General features: G+C 33.8%; 1 protein-coding gene across 5 annotated transcripts in view; it reads right to left on the bottom strand.

The window, feature by feature from the left end:
* The window catches only part of LOC126298590 (cAMP-regulated phosphoprotein 21), a 1,220,135-nt gene that overhangs the window by 210,013 nt on the left and 987,883 nt on the right, over positions 1-22,239 (bottom strand). For 3 of the 5 annotated variants that reach the window (XM_049989963.1, XM_049989962.1, XM_049989961.1), the window contains one exon: positions 20,114-20,215. The exons of the other annotated variants lie outside the window; for them this stretch is intronic. In XM_049989963.1, coding sequence (XP_049845920.1) covers positions 20,114-20,215 — 102 coding nt within the window. The remainder of the gene's footprint in view (positions 1-20,113; positions 20,216-22,239) is intronic. 5 annotated transcript variants of the gene reach the window in all.

The following is a 22,239-nucleotide window of genomic DNA, read 5'->3' on the forward strand; positions in this document are numbered from 1 at the left end:
ACTGCAAACAAGTACATAGATGACAATTAAAGTTTACATAAAATAAGGATAACGCAGCCACTCACCTACATCAGACTGATGTGTGGAGCAGAGGAACATGTAAAGGAAACAGTAACTAATTAAACTTTATTCATTTTTCAAAAAGGTCAGTTTGAATAAAAAGATATTTTCAGTTAATAGAATCCTATTGGATGAGTTAATATGACCTTACCGAGTGAGGTGGCGTTGTGGCTAGCACACTGTACTCGCATTTGGGAGGATGACGGTTCAATCCTGCATCCAGCCATCCTGATTTAGGTTTTCTGTGATTTCTCTAAATCGCTCCAGGCAAATGCCAGTATGATTCCTTCGAAAGGGCATGACCGACTTCCTTCCCCGTCCTTCCCTCCCCAAAAACAACCAACCAATATGACCTTATACTGAGTGGCTACAGATCATTTCTGTTAATGAGGGCAGAATTATTCTGTACTCTGTAGTTCCAGAAAAAATTATGTAGACAGAAAGCTAGAGGAGATGTAGCCATGCAACTGTAATACTAATACATCTTTCTTGCTGCACCAACTAGTTTTGTAAGTTATGGCACACTCAGGTAGTAGACAAGTAATAGTGTGCTTTAGGAAAGAGCAGAAATGATCATGGCTTGTGGATATGTAAATCATCAGTGTCAGAAATTTTATTTAGCAGTATTAACATTTGAAATGGACATTAATTCTTTGTGTGGTGTTTTGTAAATTTTGTAATGGAGGAAAAAAGCACCTTGCTGAGATAAGTTATATGTAACATTCTAGTGAACAGTCTAAATTATTGAGCATTTGTTGTGTGCAATTTACAGATTATAAAAATTTTATTTCATGACCTTTGTCAGGAATTTTGCATAACCATCATAGATTCTGCCTTCTCATATAAGTACATTTTGTGAATTAACATACTGAGGTGCGTTGTACAGGAGAACAGTTGATTTTGAACTATACTGAGTATAACTATACCTCATAGTATGAACTTATAGCAGTATTTTGTGTGGTTGCTTAATTGAATAATACTGCTCAAGATTCTTTATCTAAATAATTATTTGTAGTTATTTGGCACTTGAAATAGCTTCATCTTGTAGATCCAAAAAGAATTTTATTGAGCATTGCCCAGGAATGTATAATATTTCTGATACTTCTTTCCTGATAATTATAGTTAGGTGACAAATTATAGAGCAGCCTCTGATGACAGCGGAAAGCAGTGAAACAGCACAATTGCAACAATACTTTACCAGCAAAATAAGTAGGTGTACTATCACAGAAGGTTTTATGGGTCTTTTTCTAGGAGTAAATTCAAGTTTATATCTGCACCTCAGAAACAAGGGAACAGGCTCAAGTGAGGTAACTGAAGCCACAGGAAAAATATAATGGAAACCAGGCCTAGTTGGCCTACATTTTGCTTATTTATATACTTTGGTTGTATTTAGCAAGTTTTATTGTCAGTGTAACATAAGCAGTAGCATCATTTGGAGCTCCCAAATGAGTAACATTGCAGAAACATGTATGGAGCAAAGCAGCAAAAGAAGTTTGAAAAAGAGCACTTGTGCAAGAATCCAGCAGGAAGACATCAATAGAACCATTTCAGAAGTGCCTGTGAGGAATTCACCAAGAAGGATAAAAAGTAATCATGTTGTCTTTGACTGTCTTCATTTAATCCTTTTAACTCATTGTCTTTTCATGATGAGGACAATGAGCCCAATATTGATGATACAGCAAAATTAACACATCTCCATGCTACAAAAATGACAGTGGAATCATGTGATAGTGTAAATGTAGAAATATTTCCCATATAGACTCTGCCAATTATTTACAATATGGAACATCATGTGACACTTTCTATTGCAGAAGAAATGGATTAAAATGATACAGTTTATATCTTCTTTTGACATTCTTCAAATTGTTACCATTAACTTTAGTTCAGCAATATTTTGTAATATTAAGTTGTTTCATTATATTGTACATAAATACACGTACTTGACTGTCCTGTACATCCCAGATGACTGATGTATGATTAGTGCAATGTAAAATTACGAATTGCAGCTTTGTACATTCTAGAACATAAGACCGGACATATTTTTATCCACATAGGCTTCCATTTCCCTAACTGGTGACAAATGATACTGGCCACAACATTACCACATACATTGTCTGCATTTAGTAAACATAATCATATTTTAATACATGGTAAATAAAATTTAAAGTTGTTTCATATTTCACAATAGAAACAAATGTAGCAGGTAAGACAAGAATATAGAAACATGACAACCATTTGTTCACTTTCTATTCTTCATAAGTGTATTCTCTCCCTTTTTTGATTAACAGAGAGTTACATTATACCCCCAGTTACATGACTGTGGAAGCCATTTATGTATACTGTGAGAAATAATGGTCATGTCACATTTTAATTGGGGTATGTTCAGTGTGACTTTTAGCATTACTGAGTGGAGCAACACAGTAATATAGGTACAGCACTTGAATTTGTTGGGAGTGGGAACCAAATCCCCATACGACCACACAGATTTAGGTTTTCCACAGTTTCTCCAAATCAGTCAATGTGCATAAGGGTGCCTATCCTGGAGGCAAGGTGGTGCCCCCTGCCCTCCCCTCCAGCTCACAGTGAAAGAAGAAATATAGTGTAGTTTTTATACCAACTTACAAGCTGCCACTCATTTTCAAAAATATGAAAAATTCTCTATATGCACAGGTCTACCTCCCCCCCCCCCCCTAAAAACTACCATATGGGCATCCTTGAATGCCCATGTTAGTACAGTTCCTTTAAAAAGAAGACAGCCAGTTTCCTTCTCCTCCCCTGTCCTGTACTAGCTTGTGGTCCATCTCAGATTATCCTGGAGATGACAGCTGTCACACCATGTCAACAGTAAAAAATAATATTTCTGGATTTATACTGACACACAGTTAGATTTTTATTAATCTAGCACATATTAATATGTCACAGTTCTTCCTCAGGTATTTAACACAGTCGGTTCCCTTCTTTTGCCTCCCTCCCTCGCCCCTTCCTGCCTTCCAACCCACTTTCTTGTGCATCACTTCTGAGTTAGCTCTTTCCAGGCAGCAGTAAATTAATACAAAGATTGTTCTTGTTTTGTGCCATAAATTTATTAATACTTGGACTTCTTCCATTTTTCATTTGGTAATAGATCACTAATTATAATCAGAATTTGCTTAAAGTGTGCTTCGAACAATGACTAAGTATAATTGTTCATGATAGGTAATTTTAACTTTCAAGAATGAGATTTCATATTTATTAAATAAAGCAGATGATATGTGTCACACTATAATTGGATATTTGCCAGAATATAAAATTAAATGACTTTTCTTCCAGTAACAACAGACTCCAATCCACAATGTATTTTCTTATTCAATATCTTCTTCCATATGTTTTTGTTGTTGATACAAGATTAGTAACTTAGTCAGAAACAGTATGTTAAAAATAATAGCATAATTGCTGACAAAGAAAGGAGTACCTTTGAGAAAAACATTTATTATTCACTAACATAGTAGTCATTGAAACAAACATTCGTGACATAGTAAAATTACTTTTGCTGATGTTTTGAATAAGTTCATAAGGTATGCTTTTGGTAATTTAAATGGAAAAGCAGCACTAAAAAATAAGTTGACGATTGGATCCTAATTTCCATAACATTTGTGACTTATTTCAGAATTCAGTTTATAAGTTGTTACCTAAGTGTCTTGAATACTCATTTATCCCAGGATGGAATTTCCATCTGCAGCTGACTGTACACTGTTTTGAAACTTCCTAGCAGATTAAAACTATGTGCCAGAGTTCCACTTGAAGATTTAATCTCTGGCTTTATAGACAAGTGCTCTACCAACTGAGCCGCCTCTACCAACGAGTTGCCCAGGCACAACTCACAACATGCCATCACAGTGTACTTCTGTCAAACATTTTCTCCTGCCTTTCAAAAATCACTCCTAAAAGAAAAGATACAATGGAGAAATGGCTTAGCCATGGCTTAAGGGATAGTTTTGAGAACGATGTTTCACTCTGCAGTTGATGTGCACTGATTTCAAACTTCCTGGCAGATTAAGAATATATGCTGGACTGGACCCTAATCTAGGAACTTTAACGTTTGATGGGCACATGCTATATCAACTGAGATAATCAAGCATGACTTACGAGTTGCCCTTGCTGCTTTAGTTCCACCAGCACCTCTCTCTGGTGTATGCAAAGCTGTAAGGGCAGGTAATGTCTCATGCCTGGATAGCTATATCGCTAGAGCACTTATGAGAGGAAAAGGTCTCTGATTCAAGTCCCAGCTAAGCAAATAGTTTTATTCTATATAATTTCCACCGCTTTCGCCAAATAGTAACAAAAGATGAATGATTTCAATCTGTCATAGCAACTATCTTCATGTCTATTTGTAACTTTTCACCAGATTTCATTCTTTTTTAATAATCTTCAGTAGTGTTTTAAGTAATACACTCTTAAATGTGTTTCACTGCAAATATAGTACATGGAAAACACCTCTACATTGTATACATGTACATGTGACAGCATTTATCAACATTAGCTGCACAATTATTCTGTTTTCTATACATAATGCCACGACAATTACACCAATATCATCTTGTTTAATCATTTTCTCATGTGTATTTGTAGGAATCCTTTTTTACCAAAAATATTTAGAGAACTGACGTGTTACTTTTGTGGGACTGCCAATCACAAAAGTGTATGTCCATGTTTACTATGATGTATGCACAGTGAAAGTGACTGTGTTGGACACCTATTAAAATCATAGTAATTTTAAAAAAATCATGTCCCTTAGGATAAATACAGTGAACCAGAACTCGAACAACACTCTGGTAGTATGGGAAAAATGCTAACTAGCATGGGCCCACAAATGCATACCTTAAGAACTATGAGCACTCATCATAGCTCTTCTGTCTGTGATACCATTAAACAATTCTCTTTTACTGTAAGCTTTTTGTATTCCAAATTTTTGGAAGGCCTAGTAAGGACCAATACAAGAAAAAATTGTCTTGTGAGCAGAAGAGATGTTCAATGTGGTGAAGATGAACATGTTCTCATAGCTCTTAAGGTATGTACTTTATAGTGCATGCTTACCAGGCATTTTTTATTGTTTTTCATCCATGTTGGTGGAGTTATGGTTCAGCACATTTGTCTTATGGGACATGAATTTTGACTCAGCCTGTATATAAAGTAAAAAATGGTAAGACTCACTTTCTGATGATCATTATAACCAAAATTGGAAACTGCTGTTGAAACAAATCAAACTGGCCTCTGAATCTCACTAACTGTAAGTTTCTTCTAAGAAAATCTTAATCAAAAATTGAAATCCATTTACCAGATTCAAAATTAATTATTGGTTAGGATAGTGTATGGGACTGTCACTGAGATCTACATCCTTTTCTTTATTCAGTGGTGCTATACTAATTGAACTTTAGCACAAAAATTTGAATTTTCATTCTAAACTTCTTTTCTGACTCCTCTTCTAGTCTTGATGCCAGATCTTCCACTAACTTTTCAAGGCTAACATTCTGGAAGCAAGAATATGGAGGAACTGAAATCTGTTACAGATGTAAAAACACTTTCACACTTGACATCATGTTTCCTGGCATGGACATTTATTAAACATTACGACCACGTACTTGGATGGCACTGAAACTCAAAGCCCTATTTTTTGGGAATAGTGCTCTTCCAGTTGACTCTTATGGCCTGTTGTCACCGACTGAGGTAAGATTTATTTCAATGACTTTGCAGCAGAGTGTGCATTGATTTTAAACTTCTTGGCAGATAAAAATTGTATGCCAAATTGGGATTCAAACCTGGAACCTTTGCCTTTTGTTGTCAAGTGATCTACCAACTGAGATATCCAAGCACATCTCATAATCTGCAGTCAAGACTTTACTTCCAACAGTAACTCATCTCCTATCTTTCAAATTTCATGTTGGCATCAAAGAGAGAAGCAGTTTCAATAATATGCTTGATGTTGTTAGCAATTGTGTGAGACTGTGAACTCACAGGAACCACAGAAAACTTAAATATGGATGGCCATATTGGGATAAGATCCATCATGCTTTTCAATGAGAGACCATTTCCTTAAACTCTGTGTCATAATGAGCTGATATGGAAATAATATATTAATTCTGTCTGTAAGAATCTCAGCCCTGTCAAATTCATATTGAAACAGCTATTGCAATATGCAGACAAACAGCTACTGCACATGGTATACAATGGACTCTTTAAACTGTATCTTCAGTGTGGAATGACAGTGTGGGGAAACACACCTTCAGGAAACAAAAAGTGTTCTGACACTGAAAAAAAATTCAATTCATTTTAACGAGAAACATGGAGAAATTGCTTCAAAATACAGGTACCTTATGTTTTACAATGTTGTATGAAACAACCATGTACATCACAAAAACAGTGATTTTCAAATTCTAGTGTACACATCCACAACACATGGAGGAAGAATCAGATATGAAGCATGATGGAAATGAAATTATACAGTATTAAAGAGCATTATTAAATAAAATTTTGTAATCAGTGATGTCAGAGAGCATAATCACAATGGTTTCTCCTAAAGAAATGAGGGATAGTGAATGTTTTGTGTGGCCTACACTGCACATACACTTGCTGTACAGAATGCAAACTGAACAAGATCAAACAAAATACAATTCAGTTCAGCCTTGTTCAGTCTTCCAGAAAGAGATTAAATCACAGATGAAGGGATGAGCTATAGTATGTATAGAAGTGATAGTAAAAAGCCATGCTGAATGTGATGTAAAAATTAATTCCTGGCATTAATCTTTACCTGTACTTTTTACAGGTGTTGGAAAATAGTCAAAGCACTTTAGTTTTGGCAGATGTATAGAATAAAGCTTGCATATTTATAGCACCCACTTCAAACCATTTTGCCTGATTTGATAGATTTGAAGTAAAGCCAATTATTTGAACTATTTCTAATGTTAATGCAAGTCTTAACTGTTTTAATTCTTCACACAGCACTGTTACATCAGCAGAAAGTGATTAATATCAGTTGCTTCCTCATAATATTTATGTAGCAAATTGACAATAGAAACATCATGGTACCAATTACTAGACACACCATACTTTGTGTAAGACACATCACAATATTTTATGTGGCACAAGCTGGCACATTGAAATCCAATTCACATGATTTTGTGGCAGTTTATAAAATTACCTGTTCTGAAAACAATTTGCTTAAAATGTGTAATTTATATTACTTATTAATGAAAGATTACATTATATTTTCATTTATACATCATAATTAGACGAAAATGTTCTTTTAGTAGTTTTTATGTAACATATGATAATATTTACATATTAATTATTTTAGTTTAATAATTTAGGAAATGAAAATTATTCAGGAAAGCTCCCCTTAGGTGCTATGGAGAAGAACTAGTTTACTTCCATTAACCAGAAAAAGTATTTGTCAGACTGCATGTAATCATTAATTCTGTAGTCATTCAGTCTATACAACATTGATGACTACTGAAGTATAAAATTACATTTTTGCTATCACTACTTAGCCTTTGTTGTAGGTGGGAATTTGTGTAATGTGTGTTATCATTAACATTAATTTTTCTATATATGATTGCACTAACATTTCTATTTACTAACATAAAAATTTTGAAAATAGAAGCCCTGCAGTGGCAGTTTTCAAGCTTTGATTTAGAGCGTATCTCTAGTAATCACCATCGTATGTTTTCAGTCAGACTAAGATAAACTTGGGAGCAAAATAATGATTTCACCAATACTACATCCTTCACAAAAATACAAGAAAGATTTATATATTATGGAAATTAAAAAGGTATTGGCATTCAGACAGAAAATTCATCAGTAACCATCCACTCTATATATAAATTGAACATTTTAGAGTCAATAATTATCATTTGAAACTGTTTACTGTGAGAAGGGAAGTTTCAAAAATTTACTTAAATTTAATCAAATAAAAATATTTAAATTGTTAAAATTATTACAGAGTAGATTTATCTTCCACGTATTTCGAATATAGTCATCTTTCCAACTGTAGATAATATACAGTAGTTTCCATGGACATAAAATTACCTGTCAATTGAAAGTGACAACTTTGGCTGCTACGTACAGTAGTTAAAACTAATTTTGACCCTTTACTTGTGAAGATTTGAATTTAGCTGCAAATATCTAAAATAGAATAATGGTAACTTCTTCCTAAAAACAAGCTCTTGCATAGTGTAGCTGTTATGATATGTATATACACATTTTTTTTTTTTTTAATTTTACTTTGGCCAGAAATTTCTCTTAGTATGATTCATAGGTGAAGTGTGATAAATGACTGTTCACAAGGCCTGTTATTAGCTGCAGCTAGTCTGGCCTTATTTCAACAATTATACATTCATACTATGAACCAGGCTGAAGGATATTTCATATTTCTAATTGAAGATGAGTAACCAGACAGCCTCCAACTAAATTTTCAGAAAACAGTTGCTACCTTTCTATGACCATCCTTCAATTATATTTTTTAAAGATTTCTGTAACTCTCTTATCATTGTGTTGTCTTCACTTTGAATACTATTCTTTTAAGTGCTTTATATACAGAGTGTAAATTTTAAGCTGACAAACCAAAACAACTCGGAAAACAAGCTTCACATGCAAAAATGTGTAGAATCCAAAGTTGATTTTCTCAAGGGGGACATTTCCTGGTGATAAAATTAGCCCGCCACCCGAGCCCCTGGGGGTGGTGCGGCAGGCAACTTTAAAATTTCAAATAGGAGCCCCGATTTTTTATTGAAGAATCAAATTCTACATAAAAATCTATGTACATTTTGTCTTAAACATTTGTTTTGATTCTTGGTAGTTGGTACTGTAATTCAAGAAAATCCATATTCTCAAGTTTGCGTTGAAAATGATTACGGATAAATAAAAAAATACTTATTTATCTAGTAAATTTTGATTCGCTAAAACTAAAACTCTCCCTCTCTCCCCATAGTGCGGAGTTTGAGAGAGAAGACCATGAAACAAACAAAACTTATCCAAACCTGCAGTAAAAATCAATATGTGGATCAACACTTGTAAAACTAATTTCTCTCTCTCAAACCACACCCTATGGGGAGAGCCCTAGAGTTGTAGTTTTAGCAAATAAAAATTTACGAAGGAAATAAGTATTTTTTATTTATCAGTAACCATTTTCCACGCAAAAGGAGATAATGGATTTTCTTGAATTACAGTACCATCTACCAAGAATCAAAACAAATGTTTAAGACAAAATGTACATTGTTTTTTATGTAGAATCTGAATCTGCAATAAAAAAATGTGGGTTCCCATTTGAAATTTTAAAGTTGCCTGCAACCCCACCGCCAGGGGGCTGGGATGGAGGGCTCATTTTAGCACCAGCAGATGTTCCCGTCGCAAATAATAAACTTTGGGTTCTACACATTTTTTTGTGTGAAGCTTATTTTCTGAGTTATTCTGGTTCGTGAACTTAAAATTTATGCCCTGTATATCTTCTCTATCCTCCACCTCCAACCAATAGTCCAGTACAGTGCAGATTCCAGATACCAAATACATACCTCAAGATGGATCGAAGAACATTTTGTTACCGAGCTCTTTCAATGATGTACTGCACTATGCCAGTATCCTAACAATAAAATGAACTCTGCCATTTTATTTACCACCAGTTAAAGTCTTTCATATACTCACACACTTAATTGTAGGTATCTGAATGATAGAAATGGAATGAATCCTACAATCAAACATTGTTTTATTACTATTTTTCATAAATTTCACAACTTAAGAATTTTTTAAGGTCAGAGATTTTTGTACTTCACTTAAATCTCTTGATATCATATCACATCATACAGTTGGATATATATGTAGTAATCTTTATTACGTTAATTTTTATAGCACTTCATTCTAGTTATCTGTGTGATCTGGAAAATATTTTGAGTTAAAATTAATGCTATCTTCCAAGTGATAAATATATCAGAAGAACAGCAACGGTTTCATCACAATTCTTAGAGGCACATCTTACATTATTTCTGTGTCTGTGAACCCATTATTATTTGTGCTTAGATATCATATATAAATATGGTAGGTATTTCCTGAAATAAGTTGCATTAAATCAACTCATTTGGGTTTTAGATGGACTTAATGTATGAAAATCAAGTAACCATTTAGTTAAAACTGATTTTGGTGGAGTATCTGAATCCTTTAACAGTCTGCACCTTAGTGATCATTATAAGTACACAGTGAGTACACTGTAGTTTTTGATTAATTTCGTTGAAAAAGAAAAGGACAGGAAAATACAATGTTAATCTGTTTCTTATTACCATAATCTCACTTGGACCAAACTCATACACTAAAGTCAATGGAAATGCAAAGACCATGTTAAGCTTAAAACCAATAGTAAAGCACAAAGTGTTAATGTGCATTAATTTTCATGGTTTAATTTATATAAATTATACACGATTCAGAATAAAATAATTTCAATGTCCACAAAAACGTTTTGAAAATCAACAATATTTAAATTTGCTGAAAAATTTTATGAATATGCTGCACTTCTCTCAGTGAGTCCAGCATAGAGACAGATTTTCTGTTCTTCATTTAATTGTTTAATGAGGAATGCAGAAACAGCCTTACAATAAAACATGGACAATCTCTTCTCTTTTACAGGGACAGTTAGTTTATAAAATGTATACTGAATGACTAATCTGAGTACCTGTTAAGGTATAAATGTCTCATTATATGTTTAGAGAGAGAAAGAGCTATACAATGCATCACTGACACAATTACATGTAAATTAACTGCAATCAGTACCCACTAGGAATTCTCAGACATCATGCAAAGAGCCTTAATCAAGTATAACCACAATGAAAAAGCTCCAGCACTATATAATCAATAACATTTCCCTTTACATTGTTTGAATCTTGTCTAAATATGGCAAGAGATGGCCTGTTCTAGCATGTGCAGATGTAATAATGTATCCAAAATTAGATAATACTGCATATGGAGTCCCTCACAATTGTACTTCAGCTCTTTCTTTTTTCTGCTTTATATTATGATTATCCAAATTCCAGTAAATAAATGGCTAGGCTGTGATGTTTGCTCATTATAGAAATATTCTGATGATAAATATCAGCTGCCCCAAAATCAGTATAAATAAAATGATAATTAACCAGGTTTAATTAGTACTGTCAATTATGTAACCCCAAATATTGTAAAGAAAATTAGCTTATGCAAGCACAGACAGGGAGCAGTAACCGACAAGTTTTTAAGATGGAAATCAAGTGCCATGAAATGACTAAATCTCTAGCATACAATAATTTTTGACATTGAATAGAAAAGCATTTAAAATGGATTGGATATATTGATTATTTGCTCACAAAACTATTTTTAATCCTGATTCTTCTCTCCTGATATATTGATAGTAAGCAAAATTGAATAACTGTGTACAATCATGCATAACTGTATATTCTGACATGTTAAAAATTGATTAAAAAAAGCAGTGCTCACCAAACTCATAATTGCAGGAGGCCTGATAGAAATACTCAGAGGTAAATGTTGAATCCTGAGCCTTTGGATCCAAAGATTCCTTCTTCAAGAGCTAGACAAGGAAAGGAGGAAATAGAAAGGTGTAAGAAAGCAGCTAAAGGAAGGACAAGTCACTCAGAATGCAAGTTCATGACACACATTCTAGTTACAGAAGGATAATGACCTGCTGCCGTGTTGATGACTTGTCTACCATAATTAGCACACTTGACAAGTGTTCCATTGTGGCCTATTGGAGACTGAGCCATGTTTGTACATAGTAGTATTCTCAGATCCATATCATTTAGATATATGTGGAATAGAAATCACAGCTACATATGACTGGATAAAGTAAGATCTGTCATATGAGAGCTTGACATGTGACAGCCACAGCCACATAGGGCTCCTTTACACCATGGCATTTATCGGGTGACTATTTCTATGTCTTTTCTCTACTGCTGTGTTTGTGGATAGGATTATCTACAGTTATTACTCTGACATTCAGGTGGTGAAATAAGCATTATTTTCATAATAATGATTAATATAATATATGACAGTGATCAGCACCAGGCAATATCATTTCCACCTTTCTGTGAGCTCTGTGAAGTACCACACAGTCAGAGTACTAGACGGCCCTTAAGCTCATACACTTGTGGCTATTTTTTTTTAATTATATGGCCTGCCAGTTAAAATAATATCTTACTGTCAAGAATTTTTAGAGGGACTTGTCAGGTGAGATCATGCCAGTACAAAAATCTATGCAGTATAAAAATCTAGGTATGCAGGCTCATACATTCAAATAATATTACTTGTTACATTATGTACTGAAATGTTGAAAGGAAACAGAAATAATATTTTAGAGAATTCTTTAGATTTAGATGTATCAGATGGCTTGTATTGATAATTAGATACTTCATGTCAGTAATGTTGCTGACAAACAGTACTACATGTAGGCTGATATATTCTACAATGTGTTTATACATTAATTAGGCAGAAATATAGTACCACCCATGACCAAAGAAAAGCACATCACTTAGTTTTTTAGCTTAGATTTTAAAGGAAAACAAAAATTACTTAGAAGAAACACCACTATCCAAATCACTGCCAAAAGTTTACCGGTCTATGACAGATGAGCAAATCAGAATGAGTTTCTGTACTCCAAAACTGTCAACAGGATCTCAATGAAACTTATGTTATGTGGAGGAATGGGATGGGCCTGAGGAAGTGCCAAAGTCCAGTAACATAGTTATCAAACCATGCCCAACCAGAGATAGCTATGTGAATAAGAACTTATCCATCTTAAACAAAGTGTGATTCTCTTGGTCCTTAACACTATTAGTCACTAAATTGTTTCCTTACAGAGTAATGATAGTAAGACCAAAAGAGTAACATAAAATGTGTCCATATTTAGAAGGCCAGTACGCCATGTAAATATACAAATTTCATTTGCTACCCATACAATCTCTTCCAAGTATCTTTGCTCCATGTTGCATTGTTGCACAGCTGTTTGTGTCATATTAACTATTGGTAATCAAATATCTGAAAATTGTTACTTTGCTGTAAACATTCAGATAAAAACCAGATTTTAATTATAGAAACAGATTTGAAATAATGGCTGAGTCCTGACAATATGTGTGCTGTACTGATTGTGTGGCTCTTTGTGACAACAAATTACTGAATTCAGGAGTTCCTGTCACATAGTATTGGTTATCATTTTCTTTCACTCTTCAATAATCCAATGTTTCATCACTGCACATCCTGCATGTTGTCACAATGATGGATAGCGTTATTAATCATTCAACTAACACACAGCAGTCCAAAATATACTTAATCCAACTATGCAATAAAAAATTCTCTTTTCAAGTATCAGGTATGTATCCTATTTTAACTCTTCTGTGAGCAGTTAGTTAGAGTAGTGACTACTAACATGCTATCTAGTGTGCTGCAAAAGAACTTTTTTCCTTCATATAACAAATAATGGTCATACTGCATGAATTAATTTTTGGTACCCAATTTCACAAAGAAGCTATATTCTAGTGTATGTGTGTTTTTGTTACTTTGATAATTATCTATAAATGAAATCAAAAATATATGGTTGACATTTTCCCACTCATCCTCATTATTCATTCTGTTTCCTTTTATCATTACTTTGATTTTGTAACCTTTCCTTTCCTTGTCTCACATTATATATTTTTACAGCTATAATATTTATGAAAGTGTGATGCCTTTATACAGGGTGAGTCACTAATTATTGTCACCAAGAATAACTCAGCTAAACGTTTGCGGGACAAAAGATGTATGGGACAGTGGGGGCCGTATTATGACATTACTTTTTTGTTACTAGGTGGGGTCACTTCAGAGATATGAAGGTCAACTTTGTTTTTTTCTTAATGGGATGCTATAGTTTGGTACTTATTTTCCGATAGCAGCTATCGAGACAAATTCAATGCAATGATGTGTAACAGTAAGGTCTTTGAATGTCAATGAATGTCAAAAAGGTATCACGAATATCCATTTATAGAAGGTGTTTGAAGTGATGAACATTGGTATCAATGCAGTGCTGCAGTCTTCTTATCATGGATTGAGTGGTTTTCCTTATCACTTTGGCAGCTATAAAAGCACATGCTCTGACAATTCTCTCTTGCATATCTTCAGATGTAGTTGGAACATCTTTATAAACAATGACTTTTACAAATCCCCACAAGAAAAAATCCAGAGGCATCAAGTCTTGGAAACAAACTGGCCACAACACATCTCCTCCACATCCAATCCAATTTGGAAATTGTCTCTGCAACTCATTTCTAGCCATCAGCGAGAAATGTGCTGGACACCCCTCATGTTGATACCACATTCTGTTCCTTGTTTCTAAAGGTATTTCTTAAAAAAAAAAAATACCTAATGTTTCTTGCAGGAATATGGTGTACTTACAACCATTAAGATTTCCTCGAAGAAATAGGCGCCTATAAATTAAATCTGCCCTCCAGAATCCCAAACCATACATTCACCACCCACAGTTTTTTTTTTTTTTTTTTTTTTTTTTTTGCTGCAGTCAACATGGATTTTCTGCTGCCCAATAATGCATGTTATGCATATTAACATTTCCATGATTTGTGAATGGTGCCCTATCAGTAAATACAATCAAATTAATAACTGTGTTGTCCCTCTGAATCTGGAGTTGAGCCCATCGGCAGAATTCAATGTGATGCATACAATCCATAACAGTTAATTCTTGGTGGAGACTGATATGGTAAGGATAATATTTATGGCAATGCAGAACATGAACAACACTCCTCTGGTACATACCAGATCTTGAACCACAGTGGCAAGAGTACAAATTTCTGTTTCCTGGTTAGTAACTTTCCTTTGCCGAATGTTTCCAACGCGTTAAAGATCCAGTTGTTCTCACTTTATCATACACATATTTAAATGCACAACATGTAGGGTGAGTACATTAAGGATATCTTTCAGCATATAAGTCTCTAGCTCTCACTGAATTTTGTTGGCATTCTCTGTAAATGAGAAGCATATTGACTTGTTCTTCAAAGGAATACATCATTCACATTTGCTTGATTCGGCAATACTAGTCTTACCATTCCGATTAGTGTTGTATTGTGAAACTGTCAAATAGTGTTTACATGTCAATGGCACATTAGATGGATATGCCGTATTCAGCAAATATTTACTATTTGCATGATACATGAGAGAGAACTGTCAGAGCATGTGCTTTGTTAAGTGCCAAAGTGATAAGGAATACCACTCAGTCCATGATAAGAAAATTGTAGCACTGCACTGATACCAGTGATCATCAATTTGAACAAATTCTGTAAATGGACATTTATGCCACCTCGTTGACCTTCGTTGACCTTCAAAGACCTTACTCTTACAGATCACTGGATTTGCTTCGATGACCACTGTCAGAAAATAAGTACCATACTATAGCATCCAATTTCAAAAAACAAAGTTGACCTTCATATCTCTGACACAACCTCACCTAGCAACAAAAAACCAATGTAATATTATGGCCCTCATTGTCTCATGCAACATTTGTCTGACAAACTTTTCAGCTACTATCATACTTTCAGAGTTATTCTAGGTGGTAATATTTAGTGACCCACTTTGTATATGCAGTGTACTATCACCTTTGAGAGGGAACATAGAAGGAATGGGTTACTGTTTTCCTGAAAGTCTCACACTGGTGCATGGCAGGAAATTCAGGAAAAACATAGAAAATCTGTTTCTTATTATGAGACTGCAAATTACTTCATTAAGTTTCGTTGTTGGTTTTAAACGAGCTGAATTCAACTATGAAAAAGATCAAGAGGGGCTTGAGTAAAGAAGTTATCGCTGCAAACCCTACTTTCCTTTTATCAGTGTTTTTGTATTTTCTTAAATTATTTCTTGCCAAGAAATCACTACTGTGATAAAAAGATTGATAGTGAGTAAGGGGAAGCCAGATAAATGTGAAGAGGAAACAAGGGCATAATAATCAAATTTGCAGAGAGACAGTAAAATTATCTGCACGATTCATGAGTGGACCATTCAACACAGTCTGAGGAAAATATGATTTGTTGACTGTTTTATGATAACATATTATTCCAGAGACAATTTAATGGGGGGGACTATCAGTTTATTCTTATTCATCTGGTAATGGCCAGTAGACATGGCGCCTTAATTTTGTATTAAAGTGGAAATCCACACTTTAGCCAAAAACTTGTACAGATTGACACTATGTGGCAGAATGAGGCACTACTCCATCACCCATATTAACACTGATCATAGCACACAATATATTGGCTCATCCTTCATCCCAACACTTTCCTCACAACAAAAATATTTACATTCAGCAATGAGGTCTGGTGTGCACCTAACAACCTTTCTGTATAAAGAACTCTTGGTTTAATCTATTGAGGTATCAGTTCACTACTAGTGTGGCAGCAAAGTGTACAGACACTTGGGATGAGTATATTGATTTACATGTGTAATCCAACTGGACTATGTTCATCTGAAAGTATAACATATTTGTTAAAAAATTGACTAACTCAGTATTCATTAGCTCTCAATAAGAAACCTAATTTTCCACAAGGGCAAGAAATTAATCATTTTAAAATATAAGCATTTTATTAAAATGTGCCTGACTGTGAATAATGTTTAAGAAACTTTTAACTGAATCTGTTACTTCAGGCTGACAAATTTTTAAATCCTACAACTGTAGAAAATTTAGTCATTTTTTCACCAGCTAACAGTTATCTTTTGTGTCTGACTATGCACTATGTTTCACAATTTTGCTGATTAATTAATTAATTTAAAATAACTCAGTCACTGTAAAAAGATTGCCTCACATATACAACAGAGTGGGTGAATGTTTCGTCACACTGAAAATGCATAGATTTTTGTTTCTAATTAATGTTCTCTGATTCTTCATCTAACATATTTTATTAAGATGGATTAGTGTGTTTTAATATTCTGTTATAAGATCAGATGACCAGGCCTATACATAATTAATAATATAAAATCAGATTTCATACTGCCAATGAACCTCCATCTTACCATATTAATACTAAAGTAAGTGCTTGTGAGAAGTACGTATATGCTGAGTCTGTTCCAAGTGAACATAAAAAATTGAGCAATATGAACACAAATCCTCTTCATTATACCAGAAACATAAGTGGGCTGACTAACCCTTGCTCAAAGTTCTCCACCAACTATAAACCACAATAACAGAATATCTCCACATAACTTTTGCTGAATCTAGTTTGACTGTTAATGAAACATTGAAATATGTTAAAAATAATCATGTTTGTTTTAGAGCAGTTGTCAGGAATATTAATAATATATTACATAACTTTTTATGTTTAAAAACACAAGTAATATTAATAGTGTAAAGCTTCTAATTCTCAAGTAGCCAGTGAAAATCTGGTGAAATACTGTTTGTTTCGTAACCTGATGACCATATAAATAATGCAATGTTCTTCAATAGCAAAGTAAAACAACCACTGTAGAAATTATTAATTTATTGCAGATTTATGTTTTCAATATAAGAGAATATGTCTTAATTTTTCTAAACATCTCTATCACCAAAAGAGCTGAATAATATATAATACTGTCTTGGTCATAAGCTTCATTGTTCATATCAGGTAATTCAATATCAAGCTCAAATAGTATAGAGAGAATTGAACAACACAACACTGTCACTATTTAAACTGATCTTAGTTCATTCTAATAGGAGAAGATGTCCTGTTTGTGATGAGCATCTATTTATCCATGTAAACAGTCGGTGATACAGAACATAAGTTCCTGGTTACCAGTTGCTCAAGTGAGAACAACTGGTACAAGGTATACATGCTCACAAATAGCTGATAATACATTGACATTATGGTTTAATGAGGTTTCCAATGAGTTCTTTCATTAGCAGAGTTAGGAAGTACAATGGTGGCATCGACCTTTCAATAAAACAACATTTTAGATAGAAAGCAATTCCTTATATCCTCATTTTAGTAAATGAGTTTCGTCCACATTTCTCAGTGAATAGATTTCATGCACAGACTATGGATGATCAACAAATTATCCCTCTACAACTACGATAATCTTTTTCATTGGGCTCACAACAATTTATTGCTCTGTGAGACTGGATGGAAGTCAAAGGGAGACAAATCTAGCTAGCATGCATCTTCCAATATTTCATACTTTTTACCACAGGTTTATTGGCAGGTGCACTAACATGATGAAAGACAATTTTTTCTTTTCCAATCAAAATGGCTTCTGTTTTTTTCATTCAAGGAGTCCAGAAGGCTCTCAAAGCACTCACCAGTTAATGTTTTACCAATTTTGAAATAATCTATAAGATTAATACTTTATCAATTAAAAAACACACTACCCATAACCTCACTGACTCTCCTTCACCTACTATGGTGGAGGTTCAACCAGCTTCCACTTATTGCTTTGAGGGCTGATTAGTATGTTCCATCCACAGTAACAAGTCAGATTACATTATTTGGATTCTTTTTAAAGCTGGTGAATCATTGCTGACTAATTAATTTTCACATTTGTATTGGTTACTGTTCAACAGTGTCTCACACATTTTGCACAGAACTTTGTAATTGCTAAATCCCATGTAGAATTTTCTAGACTAATTTTACTGATATATGGCAACTAATGTTTCATAGGTCTTTAAATTCTTGTTATCTAACATTGTATTGGATACTTTCTTGATATGTTCATCTTTCATTGGTATTTTTTGGATGACCTTCATATGCGTGACCTTCAAGACATCTAATATCTTGTTGGATACTTTCACAATATGTTCACCTGTCATTACTGTTCTTGGATGACCCTTATGTTTGTCATCTTCAAGATATATGTGAAAACATCTGAAATATGTTGCTCATTTTGTTAACTGTCAAAACTGAAGGAGGTGATTCTTTGTACCCTTCAAGTAACTATTAATGAATTTCTGCTGGCACAAAATCAGCCAACGTAAAGACATTTACAGAGGCTCACTATTACACATCATGCACCTGAAGAAGTTACATAGTGCAAATACTTGGAAATCCATATAATCCTCATTATTTTTCAGGTAAAGCTGGCTCACATAATACCTAATCAGTGTTTTTGACATTTACTATATAAGTATAATTACAGAAAGGCTAGATCTTCAGAACTTCAGATCTATTTTTACAGATTAATAAACCACTTAAAATGTCTGAAAGTTTCATATCCAGTGCCCGTCAATCTTGGTTTCATCTTTAATGTCTCAACAATTGGTGTGCAATCTCTTCTATGTTTGCCTATAGAGCGCTGGAGGCCATTCAAAAGTCTCATTTTGAATGATTATTTAACTTTAAATGACTGATTTCATGCCCTTTTGGAGGATTTACCTTTCCCTTGGGATATACCTTGTACTAATTATTAAAATAAGTTGTATTACAATATGAAAACTAAAAGATCCAGTAATTTTAAAATTATTCTAAAAATACTGAATAAATAGAGAAAAAACTGAGGATTAATTTAAAGTTAATACAAACATTAAAGTGAAAACTTTATATATGTTAACTCTTTTATCTAATTATCAGAAACAGCTTATCTGGGCAGGTTAATATCTGGAGGCCTGGTTTTAGTTCTTTTGAATTGTGAGATAAAGAGCAGAAGACAAATACCATGACTACTTATTTCCAAACTACTATCTACAGTTTTCAATTCCATTAACATTGACTGTGTTTTTTTTTTAAATCTAATATGGTACTTGGAGCTGAAATTCTTAAACTTTAGCTTTCAAAATAAATATGTAGTGTTAGCAAGTGTTCAGGATCAAGATGTTACTTCATTCTTTTTATATGGAAATTTAACTAGTTTCAGTGACATATGTTGGTATTAATTATGAAGAGCTACATCTGAAAATTATTGGTTAATCATAAGGTGCTTTAAAAGGGCCATCACAAAGTTTGGAAAATGCATCACAATAAACTGTGCAGCTGCCATGCAATACATGCATTATTCAGTACGTCAGCTTCAACAAAGTGGGTCAATGGAACATACACACCAGTCTGCAAGTACTCACATTAGTGTGAAATATCCTTTTCCTTGCTTTTTCGTATTCTTCTTCCCTTTCTTCAAAACTCTTACTGCGACGTGATTCAGAGCTAAACTGCCTCTCGGGAGACTGCAACATGCCCCACCACCCCCCACCCCATTCATATTGTAGAATAACAAGTTAGCAATAAGTACCCATTTCTACCCCACAATACATATTATGAATTTATCATTAATCTGAAGTTTTTTCATCAGTGAACCACTGCTCTTTGTGAAGAAAATAAGAACTTGCAAATACAAGAACTGGACTATCAAAGAATGTCCTTGACAATATACGAGAAAGTAATTATTATCTGCCACAAATTTATATTTTAGGCAAAGTATATTAAATATAGCAACAGTGGTTGTTTATGTACAAAAATAACACAGCAGAAAATGGATAAGATATGTGTGCTTTCACGGGAAGAAGAAGAAGGTGAAGTGGAGCAAAACAGCATTGGAGAACACATAGTAAGTACTACAAACTAGAGAAGAGGTTAGCCAAATTGTTGAAATATATATTTGATAAGTGATTAAAGATGAACTGGAAACAGTGAGTTGGACTGAAGAATTATGACAGATAGAACACTCTCTTTGACATCAATACTAAAACAGAATCATGATCACAAATAAGTCCAACCAGTCAACTGTTGTCAGAGGTGTATATGATATTCAGATGAAATAAAGAAGTAGGATTCACATATATTACAAAATTATCTAACATCACATTAATTCTGCAGATTTCAAAAATATGCTTCTAAATTAGTGTTGGGTGTTATAAACTTAAAATAGCATATTGAACTTTATCATGAATTATGAGTGAGAATATGAATTGCACATGAATAAAAAGAATGTTGCATTCATTATAAGCAAAAACTAGAACGAGCACTATTTTTTTAAATTTGCTAGTGTAAGATGTGGTAGAAACTCAAAGAGTAATAACACAGTAAGTCCTAGCAAACAGGCAAGAGTGTTAGTATTCCTTTAGATAATAAGTACAAGAACACAAGAAAAGAGAGATTTTTATGCACCTTTGGCTGGAACAGAAGTTGAAATGTTGGAATCAGAAAAAATAGTAAAAGTGCCAATATGGCTTTATTCAGTCATTACTTACTACATTTGCATGACCTCATAAAAATGTTTGTTTCAATTATACCTTAGGTGTGACTGAGATGAAATTACTTTTGAAACCATTGTCTAGGCCTACAATTGTCTCAATAAGTACATAAAGTAAAACACAAAAAAGGAAATGATGCAGACATGGAAAACACAGAGAGAAGATAATGAGATGTTATGCATACTGAAGAGAGAAAGTAGCAGGCTAAGAAAATGATAAGATACTATTTTGAAAGAAATCTAGTAGCAATGACAAACAGAGATGAGCAAAATAAGAGACACTTCAATGGGGAACTAAAACTGATGACTGTTTTTTGTCACTGAACATTCGTGACAGGTTTAATCCACAAGCCAGTAACACCAGTATCTGAACCTGCCTTTCATGTTTTTCTAACAGAGCAGTTTAAGAAATCCTTCACACACTGGCTTCCAGCTTCAGCCTGCTACTACACCTCACCTTTTTTCAAACATCTGCAGAATCTTTCCTGTTAACCAACCAGAATTAATATCCACAGAAAGAATTATGGAAAGAAAAACCTTAGCACAGTTTTGAGTTTCTTTTTGCAACAAAATATTAGTCACAGTGATGTGTTCACTGTATTGATCAGTTGCGATACTTTAATTTTGTTGATGGGACAAAACTTGAACTCAAGGTTCTGGCTTCCTCAGAATTAGCATTTCAAATTAATCAGTTTAAGCACTCTTTTGAAAAACTTTTCACATTAAACTTTTTTTTCTCTCTCTGTTAAAAAATAAACACTGATTCTGCAGTATTTTGACCTCTTAGACAAGGGCGATAATAGGGAAATGGATTTTGCCATAGCCTTTTTACCAAAATGGAATGTATCATTCTGCTGAGAGGTCAAAGGAAGAATGACATTTTCATTTGTTTGTAAAAGATAACTAGAGGTCATTGTTTAAGCTTAGGAAACAGAGAGAAATATTTCTCCCAATCATTACTGACAATATTATTATTATTACTATCATCATTTGTATGGC

This window comes from Schistocerca gregaria, chromosome X (genome assembly GCF_023897955.1).
Source record: "Schistocerca gregaria isolate iqSchGreg1 chromosome X, iqSchGreg1.2, whole genome shotgun sequence".
In the NCBI taxonomy this organism is placed as follows: Eukaryota; Metazoa; Arthropoda; class Insecta; order Orthoptera; family Acrididae; genus Schistocerca; species Schistocerca gregaria.